Here is a 2,229-nt window from a genome sequence, read left to right on the forward strand (position 1 = left end):
CTTGTGAATCTATATTCTATTCCTTCTTGAATATAGGTACTAATGTTGTTATATGTACCATTTTATGTTTGGGAAGATTAGAATTAACTACACAACATATAACACATGGGCAACTCGTGTCTTTTATAGTTTACAGCACCATGTTAGGACTAGGTGTGGGGGGCATGTTAAAATTAAAAAAAGATATTAATCTTCTACAAATAAGTTTACAAAAAATATATGAAATATTAGATCTGACAAAAAGGGGAACACAAACATATATAAATAATTATGAGAAAAGTAAATTACTTATACAAGACAAACGAGTAGATCATCTAAAAAATGAAGAACGTGAGAACAGCATGGGAAAAAATAAATCTGTTAATAAGGAAGATAATGATGTTGATAATAAGGATGTTAATAAGGATGATGATCATAATCATAATAATGATAACAATAATTATAACAATAATGATAACAATAATGATAACAATAATGATAACAATAATGATAACTATAATGATAACAATAACTATAACAGTAATTATAATAATTATTATTATTATAATGTTGTGATGAATGATCTAGCTTTCAAGTATCCACACAAATGTAATTATATACCTAATAATATTAAAGGGTCCATAAGATTTGAAAATGTTTCTTTTTCATATAATCATTATGACAAAGAAAGAAAGAAAATAGTTTTACAAAACATCAACCTAGAAATTAAAGCAAATGAAAAAGTTGCCATTATAGGAAAAAGCGGATCAGGAAAATCAACATTGTGGAAATTACTTACATGTAATTTTTCTTATGAAGGAAATATTTATATAGATAATCTGAATATTAAAAATATTCATAATCATTTCTTAAAAAGAAATATTCTTTCTGTCAGTGAGCAAGAATGTTGTATATTCAATAGGACTATTTATGAAAATTTAATTTATGGACTAGTACCTCTATATATAGAAAATCATAATAATAATCATAATCATAATCATAATAATAATTATTATTATCAATATTTATCAAAATGTATTTTTCAAAATATTAATCCAAGTAATATTATCCACAAAAAAATTCTAAACAATATTCAAACAACAAAATACAATTCACAATGTTATCAAAACAATAAACATAATATTACCCCTAATTTTATAACTCAAAGTTATCGAACACAAGATGAAGATGCACATAATATTTCAAATCACAAAGATATAGATAACACAAATAGAAATATATATCCAAATTATTATACAGATTTCTTAAATTCATATGATGAATATAAATTAAATATTATCAACTCTTCTATTCATGTATTATGTGAAGAACTTGATTTAAAACAATTTATTAATTCCATGCCCCAGAATATACATTCAAATATTCAATATAATAATATGTCATCCGGACAAAAACAAAGATTATCTATTATAAGATCTCTTATGAAAGATACACCTATATATATATTTGATGAAATTACATCTTTTCTAGATGAAGGAAATATACACAAATTACACAAACTTATTGATTTATTAATACCTAACAAAACTATTATCTATATTACACATTCAATTCATATACTCAATAAAATGGATAAAATTATTATGCTAGACGATGGTAAAATTAGGGCTGTTGGGACATATGAACAAATTAAAAATGATACCGTCTTTATGGATATATTCTCCCTACATAAGCCTGCTGTATAGTCCAACCAATCTATACACATATATATATATATATATATATATATATATATATATATATATATTTATGTATATATTTTATTTTATAACAACCCTTTGCACAATATTATAAATTAATCATTTGTCATATATATAATATGTTTATATATTTACATTCGTGTTACTATAATAGTATCACCTATTTTTCTATTTTTCAATTTGTTAATCAAGATAAATTACTTCTCTATATAAAAGTATATTAAATGAAAATTATTTGTATATAAATAAATAAATATATACATATATATATATATATATATATATATATATATATATATTTATATGTGGAGCAGTACGCACTCTCACAATTAAATTTATATATATCATAAAAATGGGGGGGAAATAAATCTAATACTACACATATGAATAAGAAAAAATGTTTATTTGTTTTATCATCACATAAAAATATATATACATATATGTATGTATGTATATATGTATATGTATATGTATTTTTTTTTTTTTTTTTTTTTTTTTTTTTTTTTTTTTTTTTTTTTTTTTTTTTTTT

At 21.4% G+C, this 2,229-nt stretch overlaps 1 protein-coding gene across 1 annotated transcript in view; it reads left to right on the top strand.

The window, feature by feature from the left end:
- Positions 1 to 1,685, top strand: part of PRSY57_1338900 (ABC transporter (MDR family), putative) — a gene marked incomplete at both ends in the record, with an annotated part of 2,769 nt that extends 1,084 nt beyond the window's left edge. The window contains one exon of the mRNA XM_012909316.2: positions 1 to 1,685. This exon is cut by the window's left edge and continues 1,084 nt beyond it. Coding sequence (XP_012764770.2) covers positions 1 to 1,685 — 1,685 coding nt within the window.
- Between the last annotated feature and the right edge of the window lie 544 nt (positions 1,686 to 2,229).

Source organism: Plasmodium reichenowi, chromosome 13 (genome assembly GCF_001601855.1).
Source record: "Plasmodium reichenowi strain SY57 chromosome 13, whole genome shotgun sequence".
Taxonomy (NCBI): domain Eukaryota; phylum Apicomplexa; class Aconoidasida; order Haemosporida; family Plasmodiidae; genus Plasmodium; species Plasmodium reichenowi.